Raw genomic sequence first — 17,961 nt, 5'->3', positions numbered from 1 at the left:
GCTCGTGGAAATCCACATATCCAAATGCACGACCCATTAGGTTCTTCTGAACCGTAGCCTTCTCATCTCCAGATATCACATGATGAATTGTCCCACCATGGGATGTAATGAAATCATACAACCTGTCAAACCTCTCGGCTAAAGGAGTATCACCAACACATGTATTCTTTCCATTCTAGTTTTCCTTTTACAAAAAATATATAAAATATCATTGACATCCTTTAGTGCATTCTAGAATCTCGACCGCCGACCCCTTGAGTTGAATTTTGTTAATTAAGATATTTCCAATGAAAAATTCTTGCCAAATTTCTGGTCCATTTTAAGCTCTCAAGGGTTTAGGTCTAAAACATCACCCAAATTGTCTAAATGATACTACCTCCGATCCGAAAAGATCGAACTGAGTAGTGCACAGATAGTAGCGTACTTGCATACATATGTAGCATGAAGTAAACATGATCGAAGGGAGTACTTTCAAGTGCTCAAATATTCTTGCAATGGAAGTATTTTTCTAAGGAACTAAAATATAATTTTCACTTTGTTAGGTAGACCATAAGAGAAGATCATGTAAATTAGCAAGTTCCTCATACATGCATTAAGACACAATAGCCTTCGATGGGAGAGTTTAACCTTGCCAACATTCCAGCCGGTTTTTTCCCATTTTGTCCTATGCATGTTTCTATTATTTGATCAGTGGTCTAGATGAGACGGTATGAATTCTGAAATAAGGTGGAGGCAATTTTCCATATTTGTATGCAAAGGTATCCTCATAATGTGCAGATTTTTATTAGCATGTCCATTTTTTTTAAAAAAAAAACTCACATTTTGTGAAATCTGTTTGTCTTTGGTCCAGAAGTTTGTTCAAACATACAAGGGATAAATTTAAAATTTCAAGCATTCTCCTCAGTTTTGTTTACAAACATAAACTATGGTTTGCATATTGCAAGTTGGCTGCCCACTTTTCATGCAAATTTCCAACTAAACTATTCAACACCCATTGTTTTGTGTCTGGTGCATATTAAAAATAAATGGAGAGAGTGGGTCCCCTTTTCTCACTCCACTATAGGCAGTGAAGTAAGTACCCAACACGTCATTAAATTTTACACGAAAATCCCTCAACCAATACAAAATCAGACGATCTTTTAGATTTCATGATCATATACAAGAAAGTCCAATTGATATAATTATATTTGTAAAATCAACCTTAAGCAGAACCTTAGATATTTGTTTCCTGTGAATATGCTGCAACATTTATTATAAAATCAAAGCCATCTCCATGACTTTTCTACCTTCAATAGAATGGTCAATTTGATTGTCCGCATCGATTCATGTTCTAGTGTTAGTGTTTCTTATCAGCAATTTGAAGCTAATATTTAACAAGAATAGGTGTAAAATGGTGAATGGTACCAACTCTCGAATTTTTTAGCAGCATAAGCATTAGTTGGTCTAAGCACAAAATGGTTTTGACATTTGGGAGAGCCCCAAAGTTATTTTGTATAGAGTTGTATGGCCAAATTTATACTTCAGTCCTAGTTACCCAAGTCTGGTTCCTTTTGTTAATTTTCATATATTTTTTATTTTCTTTGTAATGTAAGAGGGTCACCTTGTCACTTTGTATCAGCTCAGACGTTTGAATTTATTTATAAAACAGGACAAAAATCTATTTCGAGAAGTTAAAGGGTCATATTAAATACAAAATTAGACAATCTTTTAGATTTCATGATCATATATAAGAAAGTCCAGTTGATATAGTTATATTCGTAAAATCAACCTTAAGCAGAACCCTAGATATTTGTTCTTGTGAAGACCCTGCAACATTTCATATAAAATCAAAACCATCTCCGTGATATTTCTACCTTTCATAGCATGGTCAGTTTGATCGTCCGCATCGATTCATGTTCTATTATTAGTGTTTTTGGTCATCAATTTGAAACTAACACTAACGAGAGTGGATTTTGTACTCCCACGCATGTGTGTGGGTGTTTTCGTCACCGTTCATTGTGCTTTGAGATTCGGATAAAAAGAGGAAAGGGAATGAATCTTTTCATCTATCATAGTGGGCACGAATCTCGAGTAATAAATGGACGGTGACGGAAACACCCACACCCATATGTGAGTGTACAAACGTATTTCCCCTAACATTTAACAAGAATAGGTGTAAAATGGTGAATGATAACAAATCTAGGCTTGTTTGGCGGCATAAGCATTAGTTGCCCTAAGCACAAAATGGTTTTGACATTTGGGAGGGCCCCAAAGTTATTTGGTAGTATAGAGTTGCATGGCCAAATATATACTTGAGCCGTACTTAGGCAAGCTCGTTTCCTTTGGTTTTTTTTTTTTTTTGTATATGTTTGATATGCTTTGTAAAAGGGCCACCTTATCACTTTGTATCTGTTTAAATTTATTTACAAAACAGGCTGAAAACCTATTTCGAGAAGTTAAGGTGTCAAATGAAACTTGCCCAGGTTGATAAATATCAGACATAACAGATTTGTAAACCTTGTAGGTGCACTTTTGGGTCATTTTTATGCCCCACTCACTACATGAATCTTCCGTTGCGCCGACGGCCGCGAGCCCTAGGCGTAGCCATGGAAGGTCATCGGTGTAGCATACGCCGAGGGCTGCCGTCGGCGTAGCCCCTCGGCGAAGGTCTGCCTCGGCGGAGACATGCCGGTCCTCGGCGTAGGACTAGCCCTCGGGTTTAGGGTGCTCCTTCGAGCTAGCCAAGCCGTGGCCTACGCCGAAGGCCCCGACATATTGCCATCGGCGTAGGATCCAGCTGTCGGCGTCCTGTGCCATTCCCTAGTGACTCACCTATTTTTGGTTCAAATAGTAATCCTTTCGTCATTTGCCTCCCACATGCCTCTCATTTGACCTCACATGAACAGTTCCAGTAGGACTAGCTCTCAACGGCTCAAAGGCCAAAGTTGGGAGGAGATGATGTCGATCGATGATGCTTCGGGACCGGAGAGAGCTGCGGCTGCAAGACCAAGGCAAGGCGGGGTCTGGTCGGTGGAGGTGTGGCCGCGGCCGTGCAATCAACTCCCGCTCCCCCACGAGGAAGATACAATCGGCTCCCTTCGCCCATCGATGATGCTTGAGAAGATAGTGTGAGCCTCAAAACTGCAAGTGCTGGCTCCCGCAGTCCCGCTCCCGCTCCTGGTCCTGGAGCAGCCATTCGAAAGCATGGAGCTGTGCTGAGAAGGACGTCTTGTGAATACGGGCTACGACCCTACCGTGTACGTGTTGTTCATAGAATCATAGTTAGCTGGTTTCCGGTTGAGCCGCCACCGTCCTCGTTACGGTAGATGCAGCGGACACAGAATTTCTACATGGCACGTCTAGTTGTCGATCGATGCACGGTGTAGGTACCACGACTAGGTGCCCGGTTTGGACAGCTGATGCAAAATATTGGAAGGGAGTAAAAGCCATTTCATTACTTAGGTTTTGTCACTATTTTTTCATCGGCTGAAAATTAAGTTAGAGCTTATTCCAACTCCATAATCTTCTGATTTGTATCGCGACTTCGCACCCTATGAATTGTTAAGGTTGCAAACGATATTTTTTTTATTTGCAAGTTGGGTTGCAACAAATATTGTTTTAGTTGCAACAGCAAATAGGTTGTAACTGACAATACATAAAATAAAAACAATCATTTTTAAATAAAGTACCACTTTATTAATTGAAAGATTTAAGCATTGCACCTACCATCTGCATAACTTAATATGCACACACCCGTATAATTCCCGCAAAAGAAAAGAAAAAAAGCCGCAATACATAACCAAAGCGATCAAATAATGACATGCACTCCAAGCCTGATAAAAACTATAAACCGATGATAAACACCATGTAGCCACTTTCTAAATATATTAGCAATGCTACGCGGTCCATATAAGGTAGGAGTTACTTGTATAGCTGACCATATAGATGTAGCAAATTTAGACTGAAAGCATAAATACTTGATTGTCTCATCACGATGACAAAATAAACACTTCGTACTTACGTGCCAATTACGTTTTCACAAGGTTGTCTTTGATGGAGAATACTTTGAGAAGATACTATTCAAATACTTTTGTCTTAAGCGATATCTTCATTTTCCATTTTTTTACCAACTGACACTTTTGGCTAGACTGGTGTTCTATACATAGAGGCGAGGCCACCGACAATTTACAACTCTGATGTTTTTTTTTTTCGAAATGGGGGTAGACCCCGGCTTCTGCATCATGGCGATGCACACAGCCTTTTATTGATAAAACAGATCCGAGTATTAAAGTTTACAAAACACGCAACACACCAGGGATTGATACAAGAATCAAACACCTAGCACACATACTAAGACTATATGTCAACATAGCCGTCTAGTATGACGCCAACCAGACCTGGCACAAGATATCCCGAGCGACCATCGGGAGCCGTGTGCATCCGAGTGGCCATGGCATCCCGTTGTCCCACCGGAGAAAGCGAGCCCAAAGTTGGACCCAATGGGAAACCATATGGATAACCTGCAAGAAATGAAAAGAAGGTTTTTTGTTAAAAATTATATCGTTCCTGAGTCTCCAAATAGACCAACACAAAGCAGCCACCCCAATTCGGATGTACCCCTTAGATACAACTCTGATGTAAAATCCACCAAAATTCTTTATACCCTTGTGTTAATTGGACTATTGCCGATCGTTGTAGCAAAGCATTCCATGATGCAAACCAGAGCCTACTAAATCCCTTCTAAACGTCATATTTGGGGGAGATGACTCAACACCTTAGGGACAATATCGCTCTTGTGATGAATAATGTTGTATAGACTTGGATATTATTATGGAGTACAACATACCTAGCCATTTATCCTCCTAAAAATCTAATTTTTGAGTCATCCTTAATTATGAATGATCCAAATCAGAAGAATATTTTTTACCCCATTAGACCAGTCCAGAAATGCAACTCCCGAGGTTTCGAATAAACATGGAACAATGCATGCAAGCCTAAGTAAGTATTTTCTTTTTGAAGAGTTTACCACACCCATTTTCCGTAAGAAGCTTGTAAAGTCATTTACCCTGAAGAGTTATATTCTTAACCTCAAGATTATGAATTTGTAGCCCTTCTTGATCTTTGGTTGGCAAACCACACTCATTTAGTCAGTTGTTACCTCCTTGCCAAAAGAAACTTGATCTAAAACAATCCAACCTATGTAATACTTCTTTGGGTAGCCGAGGAAGAAAGAACTCATACGCAGTAACAAATCACTTACTACCGATCATCACATAATTAAGCAAATTCTAACACACCCAATTACTTAACTCACCTACCGAAGCTGACAGAGATTTCAAAGCTGGCTTGCCATCTGTGGATTCTCACCCGAGAGCGTCGTGCTCTGCACTACACAAGTCTCAGCAGCATCTCCATTTTTCCAAGTAACCCAAACCAGCACGTACACATTGGCCAGCCGCCCACAGCAAGGAGCCGCAAGAATTCTAACCTCGTCCTTCCCTCCAATGAAAATCAAAGGTGGACAAAAAAAATTCAAAGCGTGCTCACTCTCATGGGGTCCAATGGCCGGCCCGACCTTCTCCCTCAAAAGGCGAAAGCAGAGAAAGCTTCAAACACAGCTCGCTCGCTCGTCCAGACCAGCCAGCCATCCCATTCATTCATTCTCCCACAAGCCTTTGATACTTTCCTTGGTCTCGCTTGGCGGCAGCTAGATTCCGACGCCGACCGACGCAAAGATCGCACCCGGCCGGGTTTCCATGTCGCGGCGGTGCTAGGGAGGGATCACAGGGAGAGCCATGGCGTCCTCGTCGGCGTCGGCGTCGGGGCCGAGCAGGTACGCGTCGGCGCTCCACCGGAGGACGCACAGGGTGACCTCGGCGCTGGCGCACGCGGCGCTGGAGTGGACCCTCATCGCGCTGCTGCTCATCAACGGCCTCCTCACCCACGCCGTCGCGCGCTTCGCGGCCTACTTCGGCCTCAGCCCGCCCTGCCTCCTCTGCGCCCGCGTCGACCGGCTCCTCGGGGCGGCGGAGGAGGAGGACGGCGGCGAGGGCGACGCGCGGTGGCTGCGCGGCGTGCTCTGCGGCGCCCACGCCGCGGAGATCTCCGGGATGGGGTACTGCCTCCGCCACCGCCGGCTCGTCGCCGAGGCCGGCGACATGTGCGAGCGGTGCATCTCTTCTTGGAAGAAAGAGAGCGGACACGGTGCGGCGGAGACCACGGTGTGCTCCTGCTGCAAAATTCTAGTGGAGATTCCTTCTCGCGCGTTGCCCCCTGACGATACACATCCGAGGGAAGATCCTGCTGCTGTACACGAGAAGACAGCCGGAGAGGAAGAAACAGAAGATCAAGGCTATGTTCTACTGGATCAAGAAGACCACGAAGACGAAGAAGAGGAGCAAGCAGAGGCGGAGCAGCAAAACGAAGAGGAGATTAAGGCGGCTCATGCTGAGGAGCAAGTGATCGCACGGGGCGAGGAGAGCATGGCCAGGGACGATCGGGTCAAGGCTATGTTCTACTGGCTCCTGTGGATGACGATTGCTGCTGGGGAGGACGAGTCCGTGGCACAGGGCGAAGAGATCGAGCACGATCGGTTGGTGCCGGTGGTGGCACTTGACGGGATGGCAGTCGCCGACGATTCGGATGCCGGCGAGATGGATCATACAGACGATGAGCGTGAACCGGATGATCTTGACACCGCAGTGGTTCTGGAGGAGAAGAGGATGCTCGCTTCTTCGGTTGCAACGGCGCCTGCCATGATCGACAGTTCTGTTCCCCGTGCCGAGGAACTCGTTCTTCAAGATGCCAGTGTTGAAATCGGAGAATCTATAACTGAAGAAGAAGAAGACATCGCTGTGCCTCAAGGTAAGCTCTTCATTTGCTTCTTGACCCACTGAATTTTCATCTAGCCAATTCCTTTGATGATCTCACGTTCTTGGCTCTGTCCCAGCCACTGAAGCAGTTCCTGAAGATGGCAGCAAATCAGCCGAGGTGGAGACTAACTGCGAGGTATCAATCGGAAGCGACATATGCGAACAGGAGCAAGATGGCCATGCCGTTCCGTTTCAAGAACTGGTGGCGCTTGAGGAGCTGTTTTCTCCATTGGAATATGCAGATGATCTGACATCGCCGCGGGAAAGCTTCCATGGATCTGCGAGAGCTGAGCAAGGTACTTGAATAATAATCGAGCAGTACTCTGTTTCTTCCACTTACATTTTTGCACCGTTGAGATGTTCTCTGAATTTTTTAATTATGATTGTTTCAGAATCAAGTGAAACCGAACAGAGATTAGATTACCTATCAAATGACCAGAACGAGAACGACCAAGACAGGGCACCTGGGACACCCACATACAGTTTTGCTTCACAGAATTCAGGCAAGAGGTTTTTGCTCGAAAGGAAGCTGTCACTGTCCTTATCCATGGATGGAAGTGTGTCGAGCGAGATCGAGTGCGGCGACCCTCCCACAATTGACCAGCTGAAATCGACGCTGAAAACGGAGCGGAAGGCGCTCAGCGCGATGTACGCGGAGCTCGAGGAGGAGAGGAACGCGGCCGCCATTGCGACCAACCAGACGATGGCGATGATCAACAGGCTGCAGGAGGAGAAGGCCGCGATGCAGATGGAGGCGCTGCAGTACCAGAGGATGATGGAGGAGCAGTCTGAGTACGACCAGGAGGCGATGCAGCTGCTGACGGAGCTGGTCACCAAGAGGGAGAGGGAGAAGCAGGAGCTGGAGAGGGAGCTGGAGCTGTGTAGGCAGAAGCTGCTGCACTATGAGGACAAGGAGAGGAGGAGAATGGCAGCTTTCAAGGAGAATGGCAATGGCACCTCGGAGTCTTCGAGTGATGAGGACAGCGACGAGCACTCCGATGACGAATGTGAGCTCGGCGAGTCTCCGAACGGCAGTGGCAATCTTCACAGCTCGGCCGATGCTACTCTTAGCCCCAGGACGGGTCAAGAAAACACCAGTCATCTCGTGGAGCTGGATGATTCCCTTACGTACTTCGAGATGGAGAGGCTGTCCATCTTGGACGAGCTCAAGACACTTGAGGAGAGGCTCTTCACACTTGAAGACGACGACACCAATGTGGCTTCTGACCGTTCCTCAGACGATTTCGTGCTGTCAACCGATGGTGCCCATTCTCCAGAGAATGGTCTCACCGGCAACAAGGCGAAGTTCGAAGGCAGGAGTTCTGTTTCGAGAGGAAAGAGCCTTCTGCCTCTCTTTGATGCAGTTGCTGAAAAGAACTGCGATCGCACATCATCTGCAGAGGCTGATGATTCAACGAACCCGGTCGCCGTGTTTGTGAAAGAGAAAGAGAGGCTGGCGATAATAGAGGAGGTTGATCATGTGTATGAGAGACTGCAAGCACTAGAGGCGGACAAGGAGTTCCTCAGGCACTGCATCAAGTCCCTCAAGACTGGAGATAAGGGCATGTATCTTCTTCAGGAGATCTTGCAACACCTCCGCGAACTCCGCAATGTGGAACTTCATGTTAAGAATGCCGGCGGCTCCATCGCAGCAAATTCAGCATAGTTGTTGCATCCATATATTATATGTGGTAAGTTTCTGCTCCTACATTTTGGTTTTGCTCCGTGTACAATATTGTTGGATATAAATTGGCACATAATTGTCAAAGAGCTCATACATCTGTGGTCAGCAGTTCAGTACCTCTGCGAATTTCTCTTTCAGAAAATGAATCCAATGTGCAAAAGAAAGAGCAAACAGAATAATTCCTACTTTCCAATAGATTAACTTTGAGATGGCACCTGAAACATCCAGTATGTTTATGAAATAATATCCTCCTTAAGCTGCTTTCAGATAGCTGAATTATTGTGGCAGTTTACCAAGAATTATAATGTCCTGAATCAATTATATGCTTTGCAGATTTGCAGATTTAGTTGTTCGGCTATGGATAGTCGATTCAGATGGTCCAAGTACTGGATCTGCGATATGGTCCCTTTGCAAGATATTGGCTTGTTTTAAGGGACGCTTTGCTTGTCTTGCCCGTGGGGGCCTGAAGCAAGTCTCCCCCTGCTGTGCTGGTCCAGCATTGCCGGCTTTATGATGAGGTTGGTGGTGGCAGGAATCATTGGCCCTTCCAAAGCTTCACCAAGTTGAATCATGGTGCCAGCTTCGGAGGCATCCACAACACTTCGAAAGTAGACGTAGAGAAAATCAGAAAGAGGGTAAAGCTTGTCTGAATGAAGATGTGGAGGACTTTTTTTTTCCCTTTGTTTTCGATTTTCTTTATTTTGGTTAGTTCTCAGATTTTCTTGTGCAGAGGTGGAGAACGTTCATGATTTTTGTTAGTACTTTATATGAGGTTGTAGGTTTGTAGCTTGTACGGTTGGTACGTGCAGTTTGTTCTTTTTCTTTTGACGAAAAGGCAGACGGGGCTGCTTTTCATTGCAATGTAGAAGGAGCAGTTTGTTCTTCGCTTGGTACTTCGCAGCCAGTTTTTTTTTTTTTTTTTGAATAACAGCAGGAGAACTGCTGTATTCATTGCATTAGAAGAAAAAGGTACGGAGACCCGAACTGCTCAGTTTATTGAAGGAAAACCGAGCGAAAACCTTTACATCAACAAGAGCACCGCTAGACATAAAGAACGCCGGGAAGGCTAGGAGCGGCACAAACATAGAAGCACACCACCGGGGCAAGCAGCGTCACCGAACATCATCCCTCGTGCTTACGGTGGGACGTCTTCGACTTCATTGCAACAGTCCCAAGGTCACTCCAAACATGTTGAATCGATCACCATTGCCACGAGCTTGTTCGTCGTCTTCAACAACATCGGAGAGAGAAGCCATAACCGAAGGGAGGACGCATGTGCCGCTCCGGTCTTGAGAGGGCGGAAAACAAGACTCGTCTGGCGCCACCTGCATGTCGAGAGTGCTCCTGCTACCGCCACCACGAGGCAACCCCACGAGACCCAGCACCACAGACTCGAAGAACACTCGCCATTGATAGTTCCCGACCAGCCGCTTGACCATAGCCCAGGTGCTCCCATCAGTACCATGTCTCCAAAATGATGCTTCCACCAAAGTAACGACATCGAGGATGACATGCGGATTTAGGTTTTCACCCAAAGACAAGAACCAAGAGCGGGAGAAGTGTTCGATCTCCTCGGTAATGCCTTCAACAAGGCAAACGACACACAGAAGTGACGTCATCACCGGCATCGACGGAAGTCGAGCAAGATTTTCATCCGGAGAACTGCACACCTCACTGGAACCTGAGTTCCCGGCACACCCAACCTCTCCACACGTACCTCGCCGGAGCAACATCAAGGGCGGCTTCATGACTAGCACCCCCGCTGGCCACCAAGAATCTGTGTGCACCCCACCTCCCTCCAGCCTTCAACTAGGCAGCCTCCAAACTGCCCGAGCCGCCAGGTCCCCGGAATTGGAGCAAGGCCGCTTGGCCTGTCCGCTGCCCTAGCCAGCAAAGGAAGTGGCGCCGCCACATCAGACTGGAGAGCAGCCGGAGCAGGGCGTCGTGCTACCGTGACACGGCCCGCGTGGCCCAGATCCGGCCCTATCGGACCCGCGCAGCCAGGCGCGATGCAGCACGCCAGCGCCGCACCTGCCGGCCTTCGCCACCCCGTCTAGAACCGCCGCACCTCGGTCCACCACCGCGCCAACGCCCGCTTGGGCGAGGCCAGCCTCACCCGCGCCGACACCCGCTTGGGCGCGACCAGCAGTGAAGCCCTCCGCGTCCACCGCGAGCTCCCCCCAAGCCGCCTTTGGAGGCCGGGCCGCCGCCACCGCGGCGAGGCCAGCGGCAGCGGCGGAGAAGGAGGGCCCTAGGAGGAGGGCCTGGCCGGAGACGCTCGAGTTCCCCCGTGCCGCCCAAGCAGAGCGACCGTTTGACCGATCTGAGATTTCGCAGCCAGTTTTGATGAAGAAAGAAAGCTCGTTATGATGGATCATGCTGCATTTCGGAGCGGTGTTTTGGAACATGGGTGCATATGCTCCCTATATTTTAAAATGCATCTCATAAACATTTTAAATTTTAAAAAAATGAAAACCAAAAATTTGCACGTACATCTTCACGTGCTACATGCTCACAAAGTCGTTTCATAAATAACCGACTTATCATGTGACGTGTGTAAAAAAGATAAAATTATGTGCTGAAAATAATGTTTGTCGCAAGATAAACTTTCTCATTTTTACATAGACCACAAAAATCAATGGTTTTTCGTGAAACTTGACGAATACACTTATATTATGGATATGTACATGTAGGATTTTTTGTCTAAATTTTTTGACATTTCGAAATATGTTTTTTTTTTCTAGAGGGAGCATATGCACCCGGGAGCCGAATTAAATTTCTGCATTTGCTATATGCTTCTCTGGTCCTTGATGGTTCTCCTGTACATTATTCAATCTCCTATGATCCTCATCAAGTTTGTAAAGACGTTGTCAATATACTGTAGCATATCCGTATGATAGCACGACAAGCTGAGCTCAATTATGCTGGTTTTGATGGGTGGCTTTGAGCTGTCTTCGCTCTTTCAGTTCATGGAAGCTAAGAGACGGGCCCTCTCGTTTCCCTCTCGCCCCCGCGTGGCGACGGGGGCAACCCTAAAAAATCCTCCTCCGCCGCCAGCCCCCCACCCCTCCTTCCTCCTCCCGCTGCCGCCAGAGGGCGTGGACATGCTTAGCTTGGTCGTTGCCGGCGGAGGTGGGGCCTGCTCGTCCCCTTGCGTGGAGGATCGGCGCGGGAAAGCTCCTCCATGGTTTTGGGCGTGGTGCGCTCGCCGGGCACCACGACGTGGTGGCTACCCGACGTGGGGCGGCGTGAGTGGCGGCGCGCCTGGGGCAGCGATGGCGCGACGGATGGCTACCCGGCCGCCGGCCTGGGCGGCGTCCTGGTGATGGTGGTGGCCTCCGGCGGCGGGCCATGTCTGCGGTGGAGGTCTGGGGTGGGACGGGCCGGATGGATGTAGGCCCTAGGTCGGTCTTCTCCTTACCCTCTCCGTGATCCTGGTTGTCGCCGGCGGAGGGTCGGCCGGCTGCACGACGTTTCGCCGCGTTGCCTCGGCCGACCTGGGATGGTCGGCAGCGTTGGGCCCGACCTGAATAATGGTGGCGGTCCTAGGGTTTCTCTTATGCGAAGATGAAGATCTGCTGAGGCCTTTCCGTCTTGATCTGGACGAAGTGATGAGTTCCGAGAAGTTCCGTCGGCGAATGTAACAGTGCATCTTATGCCTGGAGTTTGTTGGATCGGGTGGTATTCGGTCGTGTGCACCCATGCTTTTATTTCAACCGTTTGGTTTTGGAGGGAGCGATACGAAGCTATGTTCTGTGTTGCCATCAAAGGACATTATGGTCCATGGTGAAATCAGAGGTGGTGAATATAATGAATGCCAGATTGGAGGACTACCAATGGTGGTTCCAGTCTCTGAATAGTTGAGGAACTTGATTGGTGTTCTAAGTTTCACAACAGCAACATGCAAGTGGGGGCAGCAACACATGTGGAGTTTATAGTCTTACCTTTCAAGATGAAATGTCTGGTATTAACTGGTTGTGTTTGACAATGGCCTTGTTGAAGGCATTGTTTTGAGAGCGGGAAGTATCTGTTGAAGTGTATAAGTAGATTGCCTAGCCATTTTCATCAGTTCGGACTTTTGGTTCAAGTGGCTAGTGCATGAAGCTTAACATGGTATCAGAGCCCAGGGTCTCGAGTTCGAGTCTTTTGGTTCAAGTGACTAGTGCATGAAGCTTAACAATATCTTCAGGGTGCAAACCTTAAATCTTTTGATCGGGCGACAATGAAGCTTGTGCACTGTTTCCTTCTTGGAGGCGTTGCTTTTTAGAGAGCTAGAGATCAGGTGTTGTTCTGGTGATGGATGTATTGTTGTTGCTATAGCTGAAATACCATAGCGGTACCTTTTGTTTCTTAGTTTTTTATTTATTTTTGTAGCTGTGTGCATACGTACGACCATTAGGGTATTGTGTTGTTGTAGAGATTAGATATAATTGGTATCTCTCCATATTAATATATTTCTTTAATCGAAAAAATGGAAGCCCTATTGATGGAATGGCTGATGCAATAATTTAGACTTCAAAAGCACACATGCATTAGATTAGCACTAGTGTGCTACAATGGTACGAATACAGCTGAAAGATGGAATGCGGATGTTTAATTTGGGCACCTGGACGATGATTGATTGAATTCTTAGCATAAAACTACCAGAAGTTTTCAACAGTAGTACTTGTTTTTCTACCTTCCAGATCATATTAATTTGCTGGTCTTCAAGTATATATACTAACTAAAAATCTAAATGTCGAGTCGATTTTGCTTGTGTACACAAAAGCATCAGCCAACCTTTGAAAATAGTGGTGACTAAATAACTAATATAACTATGAAATATCTCAAAGCATGCAATGTAGATGTAGATATAACATAGCTGTGATTGTTTACCAATATTTTTTTTTTGAGAAACACAGTACAAACGCAGATGCTCACATACACGCGCATACACTCACCCTATGAATGCACACACGTACACCCTACCTTTATGAGCACCTCCAGAAGACTGAGCCGGCGGCAGATTGGATCTTAAAATTAATGAAGTCACCACATGCGCCTCGTTGTCTATAGAAACATCGTCTCCCACTGAATGAATATTCCGCCTTTATGAAACACACGGATATTAAACCTGTGGTTTTAACTCTGGTTATTTTGCTAGCGTGATAACTGAACATTGGTTCATGTTACATTTTCTGACCATGTGAAGATACCTGCCATCATGTACAGAAATGATTTTACTGTATTAGCACAAATATGCATGTGTAGACAACAAACATTGGAAACGCAGCAAGTAGGTATTTGAGAGAAACAAAAATACTTGACCCCTTCAACCAAATGATGTTTAAACACATCAAAATAGAGAGAAAATACCTTCTCTATCTCGCGCTTCCTTTTCCTCTCTAATTAAGGATACACATCATTAAACTAATTAATATTTGGGGGCCTCAAATATTTGCTAAAAAAATACTTTGCGAAAATAGGCCAAGCTGGCACTGCGCTCCGTATGGCCTATGTGGTGCTAACTAAGGGTGCAAACAAATACGGTAATTTCCGCACCAAAATGGACCCTGGATCCATTTTAAGATATCTATATTCGATTTTAAAGAATTCAGAGGATAAGAATATCCGATCTTGAAGTGGTCGTCCGGATACGGTACGGTATAGAATATCGCATAGTAAATAACATGCGGATATGGATTATGCAAAATTTAATTAGAATAATCTGGAAACTTTCAACCGGATAATCTGATTTATGAGTCAAAAACCAAGGCTAATCTCACAAAGTTAGTAGTTATTGAGTTACCAAATTTATTTGGCAACCATGTTTAGCTTTAAATTTCTATCAATCCTTGAGTTTTAGCTCATTGCATTCTCCTTTTTCTTAACTACACAAGATTTCAAGTTTAAATTTCTCTCAAAATTTACAAGAACTATAACTATTTACCGATGAGAGCATTATCTGACTATTTTTATTTTCGATCTGAGTTCATCCCATTTTCGATTTGAATCCGTAGTCTGGTACATCCGTATTCAAACTCGAAACCGGTCAAAATCCGCTCGGATCCGAATGCGAGCAAAATATATGGTAAATGATATGATACAACCAAAAATCAATCGGATCTGATCGTATACACCCATAGTGCTAACAGTATGAAAACGTTAGCTTTGACCTTTTATAAGTTCAGTTTGGCTCAAGGAAGGGGACGCCAGTACAGGTTTCTTCCACGTCAGGATCACTGTGCGACGTCGCAGAAATTTCATTCATGTCCTTTACTCGAGCTCAGGTGTTCACTTGGTCACTCCTCGCACGAGGACAAGTCCCAGGCGCTCCTCGACCACTTCACCGACGTGCTAGGCATCAAGGTTGAGCGAGGCTGCAGTCTCGCGTGGGACGACCTCGACCTGCCTACTCTAAACGGCGCCGACATGAACATTCCTTTCTCCACGAGGAAGTTGCACGACACGATCATGCACTCGCTGGCCGAGAAAGGCGCCCGGCCCCGACGGCTTCACAGACGTCTTCTATAGACGTTGCTGGAGCATCATCAAGCATGATGTAATGGTGGCCTTTCATCACCTGCATCGACTGGCCGGAGGCAACTTCCCCGCCCTGAACTGTTCATTGGCGGCATACTACAGGCCGATCGGCCTAATCCACACAGTTGTAAAATTTTCTCCAAAATCCTCACTCGTCGCCTTACTTCTGTCATGGGCGAATTGGCTTCGAACTCACAGAGCGCCTTCCTCAAAAGTCGTTGTATGCACGGTAATTTTACAGATTTTACGTTCGTCAGAGGCTTGGCGTGCTGTCTCAAGAAAAAACCAGCTATGCTAATAAAAAGCTGGACTTCGCGCGGGCATTCGATTCGGTATCTTGGGAGTACGTACCTGCTCGAGCTTCTTCAGCGCCTCGCCTTCTTGGGCGAATCTGATCTCGTTGTTGCTCCCCAGTCCCCACCGCATCGTCAGCAATCCTCCTGAACAATGATCACGACAACTGCATCCGTCACCGTGGCTGGTTGCGGCAAGGAGACCGGTTGTCTCCCCTCCTCTTCATCATCGCCATCGATCCTCTGCACCGCCTCCTTCATGGAGCCACCAGCCTTGGGCACCTGTTGCCGTTCCCAGTCCGTGAAGCCTGCTTTCGTGCGAGTCTATACGCCGATGGCTCGGTTGTATTCATAAACTCCATCACTGGCGAGATTGTGTTTCTATTGCACCTTCTGAATTCCTTCGGCTCTGCTTCAGAACTGCAGAACAACATCGATAAGTGCTCGATCGCTCCCATCAGATGTGAGGATATAGACCTGGACACCATGCTTCTCCCTTTTGGTGGCGAGAAGACAACATTCCTAACTCGCTATCTGGGCATGCCGCTCTCCCTTTCCCATCTTCGCTTTGTCGATCTCCAGTTTATCATCGACATGGCCCGCGGCCACCTGGCGACCTGGAGTGGTAAATGGGTGAACGGCGGTGGGCGAAAGGCGCTGACAGCATTTGTTCTGAACAAGCTCTCCATTTTCGCTGCAAAATCTTCGCCTGGCTCCTTCTTCAGAATAGACTGTGGTGTGCTGACGGGCTGCTGCAGAGAGGGTGGACAAAGAACTACTTGTGCCCTCTTTGCATACGTAGCCTGGAAATCTCGCAGCAACTGTTCTTCTAATTCCTGTACGCCACATGTCCTTCTGGTCCAAGATCATAGCTTGGCCAAACTGCAGCAGCATCGCCGCGATGAGGTGTGCTCCGGTGTCCCCCCTAAGCTCCACGTTTTCGAAAAGTTGGAGCTGCTGCAGTTTTTTTTTTTTTTTTTTTGGATCTGTGGAGTTACTTCAGCTTTTGGTATAAATATATGGAGTTAGCTCCGTGAAATAGAAAAATACGGATCAGCTGTTTATTTACATCCCACTGCCACCGATAAGTGACCAAAACGTTACACACGTCTTATCTTTCCCCCCTCCTCGCCCAAACTTTTCCCCGATTTGACTTCACCACAATGCGATTCACGCCTGCTGCCACCGAATCGAGGCCGCCGGCGAACGACTTAATGTACCTTCAGCCGGAGTTAAACTTGTCTGATTCGTTCTTGCTACCGTGCAAATCGAGTTGTAGTTTGTTGCCGCAACCGCCAGGAGCTTGCTGTCACCGCCACTACGTCTCACGCCGCCTCACCTAGGACGAAGTTGGTTGAGGCGGCCACAACAAGCTTCTGGCGGCGGCAACAAGCTACAACTCGATTTGCACGACAGCAAGAATGAATCGGACAAGTTTAACTCCGGCTGAAGGTACATTGAGTCGTTCGTCGACGGCCTCGATTCGGTGGCATCAGGCGTGAATCGCACCGCGGTGAAGTCAAATCGGGAAAGAGTTTGGGCGAGGAGGGGGAGAAAGATAAGACGTGTGTAACGTTTTGGTCACTTATCGGTGGCAGTGGGATGTAAATAAACAGCTGCTCCGTATTTTTCTGTTCCACGGAACCAAACTCCATATATTTATACCAAAAGCTGGAGTAACTCCACAGATCAAAAAAAAAAAAAAACTGGAGCAGCTCCAACTTTCAAAAACGTGGAGCTTAGGGGGGGACACCGGGGCACTACCACGCCGCGATAGCTCAGCACGAACACAGCTCCACGCAACTGCATGGATGTCGGTCATCTCGTTCAATGAAGCTCGTCAGTGCAAAGGTATTCAGTACGTCATCCTTCTATGCCGGCCTTGAATCGTTCAGCTGAGTTCTACCCTAATGATATCCCTGAAAATTATTTGCTAAAGTTTGAAATGCAGCTTGAAAATTATATTCATGACATAAGACGATATTAATGCTTTCATGGTTTGGAGAATCTTGTTGACCTTCTTTCAGTTAAGCGTGTTGAAACAAAGAGGCATAGAGTTTATGATATGGTTTACTTGCTCCTAAAATTGGTATTGGTTATGTACCAGTGGCGACAACAAGTGTTGAAAGGGTGTTTTCTACAATGACTTTAGAGAAAACAAAGTTAAGGAATAAGATGATATTCTTTTGGACGATCCTCTAGTTACATACATTGGACAGGACATTTTCTTCGAAGTGGCTGAAGATAATATAATCCAGACTTTCATGTCCTCAAGAAAACCTAGGTTAGAAAAGTGGTATTGCAAGTTTCTTTTATCCATATTTCAAATTATTAGTGTGGTCTGTTTGAAATCCTTTAAGTAGATATTATTTAGGGATGCTTCAACACTGTTTACATTGCAAATTGTATGACTATTTGTTGAGATGAAAATACAATTATTAGAAATGTCGTTAATAGTTTTTGGTGCGGCATGCCTATTGCTAAAATCATGACGAAGAACCTCCTTTTGCCTATCTTCATTAATCTGGCCGGAGTGTCGAGTTTCGGAAGGCTCCATCGGCGAACTTCAATGGACGACATGCCGGAGATTGCCGGATCGGATGGTATTCGA

The 17,961-nt window shown here is 46.4% G+C and overlaps 1 protein-coding gene across 1 annotated transcript; it reads left to right on the top strand.

Moving 5' to 3' along the window:
* Positions 1 to 5,774: 5,774 nt before the first annotated feature.
* On the top strand, positions 5,775 to 9,356 carry LOC124701947 (myosin-binding protein 2-like). Its single transcript, XM_047234050.1, has 4 exons — positions 5,775 to 6,843; positions 6,929 to 7,147; positions 7,244 to 8,542; positions 8,869 to 9,356. The coding sequence occupies exons 1-3, from the start codon at positions 5,775 to 5,777 to the stop codon at positions 8,515 to 8,517; spliced, it is 2,562 nt and encodes an 853-aa protein (XP_047090006.1). The 3' UTR covers positions 8,518 to 8,542; positions 8,869 to 9,356.
* The last annotated feature ends 8,605 nt before the right edge of the window (positions 9,357 to 17,961 follow it).

Source organism: Lolium rigidum, chromosome 3 (assembly GCF_022539505.1).
Source record: "Lolium rigidum isolate FL_2022 chromosome 3, APGP_CSIRO_Lrig_0.1, whole genome shotgun sequence".
Classification (NCBI taxonomy): Eukaryota; Viridiplantae; Streptophyta; class Magnoliopsida; order Poales; family Poaceae; genus Lolium; species Lolium rigidum.
This window is presented reverse-complemented; position numbering and strand designations above follow the sequence as displayed.

Bases quoted from the DNA above. Each gene is read 5' to 3' on its own strand.
- LOC124701947 (XM_047234050.1), top strand. From the start codon at position 5,775: ATGGCGTCCTCGTCGGCGTCGGCGTCGGGGCCGAGCAGGTACGCGTCG. The intron at 6,844-6,928 runs GTAAGCTCTTCA...GCTCTGTCCCAG, and splicing joins AGACATCGCTGTGCCTCAAG to CCACTGAAGCAGTTCCTGAA. The intron at 7,148-7,243 runs GTACTTGAATAA...TGATTGTTTCAG, and splicing joins ATCTGCGAGAGCTGAGCAAG to AATCAAGTGAAACCGAACAG.